Raw genomic sequence first — 1,218 nt, 5'->3', positions numbered from 1 at the left:
TGCCCTCACCTGGGCCGTGTTCTCACCTGGGCCGTGCCCTCATTTGGGCCGTGCCCTCATTTGGACCGTGCCCTCATTTGAGCTGTGCCCTCACCTGGGCCGTGTCCTCACCTGGGCCATGTCCTCACCTGAGCCATGCTCTCATCTGAGCCGTGCCCTCACCTGGGCAGTGCCCTCACCTGGGCCGTGTCCTCACCTGAGCTGTGCCCTCACCTGGGCAGTGCCCTCACCTGAGCTGTGCCCTCACCTGGGCCATGCCTGGTGGGCCGAGCTCATGCCAGAGCTCCAGGACATGCTGCAGGTCCACAGCAGCCAGAGGCAGGTGCAGCTCACCAAGGAGGGTGTGAGAGGAGAAGCGCTTGAAGTCCAGGACCTGCACACACAAGGCGGCCTGAGGCAGCTCAGTTTTCGGGACCTGAGGACACAGGAGCCAGGAGCCAGGGCCACCTGTGAGTCCAGGCCCACCCTACTAACTGGACCCACCTTAATGGTCCAGATCTACTCTGCTGGTCAGGACGTGCCCATCCCTTCCCTAGCCAGCCCCACCTGGAAGCAGCAGGTCTCCTCAAAGTGGGGGCTGAGCGTGCCTCTGTGCACTTTGGTCTCATGGCTGTGCCCGGCCTGGGTGGACACGCTGATGCGGGCATAGGGGTTGGCCAATCCTCCGGGCGCTGGGGCTCTGAGGTCAACTGCCTGCATCAGGCCCACCCTGATCTGGGGACAGCAGTGCAGGCTTGGCAGGTGCATCCCTGTAGGTCCCGATCACCTGTCCAGCATTCCACGGTCCCGCATCTTCCCTCCCCTCCCCTGCTAAGCAGGTGTGCTGCCTTGGTCTGGGCAGCGGGCAGGCCCTCACCTCTTCACTCCCAGAGTCATACTCCAGCGAAAGCAGCAGGCGGCCCCAAGGTGGAAAGCTGCCCGAAGCGCTGTCCAGATCATCTACATCCGGCTGCACCTGGTGGGCAGGACAAGAGGGCCAGTGCTGCTGGCTGCCTGTCGGAGCCCTGGGCATCCCAGGGGCAGACCACACTTGGGCCAAGCCAGCTGCCTTCAGCTACTCCTTGGTCTCACTCACACCACTGCCTTCCTCTAGAACCTGCTGTGGCTCCCAAAGAAATGAGGGTCAACCCCTGAGCCGTTATGAAAGCTTCCAGCCTCTGACCCCCACCTCCCCTCACCACCTCCTCACCACCCCCCTCACCACCTCCCCTCACCACC

General features: G+C 63.5%; 1 protein-coding gene across 1 annotated transcript in view; it reads right to left on the bottom strand.

Annotated features, from left to right (window-relative positions):
• Positions 1-1,218, bottom strand: part of SYT8 (synaptotagmin VIII) — a 4,033-nt gene that overhangs the window by 1,718 nt on the left and 1,097 nt on the right. Inside the window, exons 3-5 of the mRNA XM_006893366.1 lie at positions 857-955; positions 547-714; positions 248-415 (exon numbers count right to left, since the gene is read on the bottom strand). Of these exons, the coding sequence (XP_006893428.1) occupies positions 248-415; positions 547-714; positions 857-955 (435 nt within the window). The remainder of the gene's footprint in view (positions 1-247; positions 416-546; positions 715-856; positions 956-1,218) is intronic.

This window comes from Elephantulus edwardii, unplaced genomic scaffold, assembly GCF_000299155.1.
Source record: "Elephantulus edwardii isolate Elephantulus edwardi_28Jun2011 unplaced genomic scaffold, EleEdw1.0 scaffold00126, whole genome shotgun sequence".
NCBI lineage: Eukaryota > Metazoa > Chordata > Mammalia > Macroscelidea > Macroscelididae > Elephantulus > Elephantulus edwardii.
Note: the sequence above shows the minus strand (reverse complement) of the source record. Positions and strands in the feature narration are given on the sequence as shown.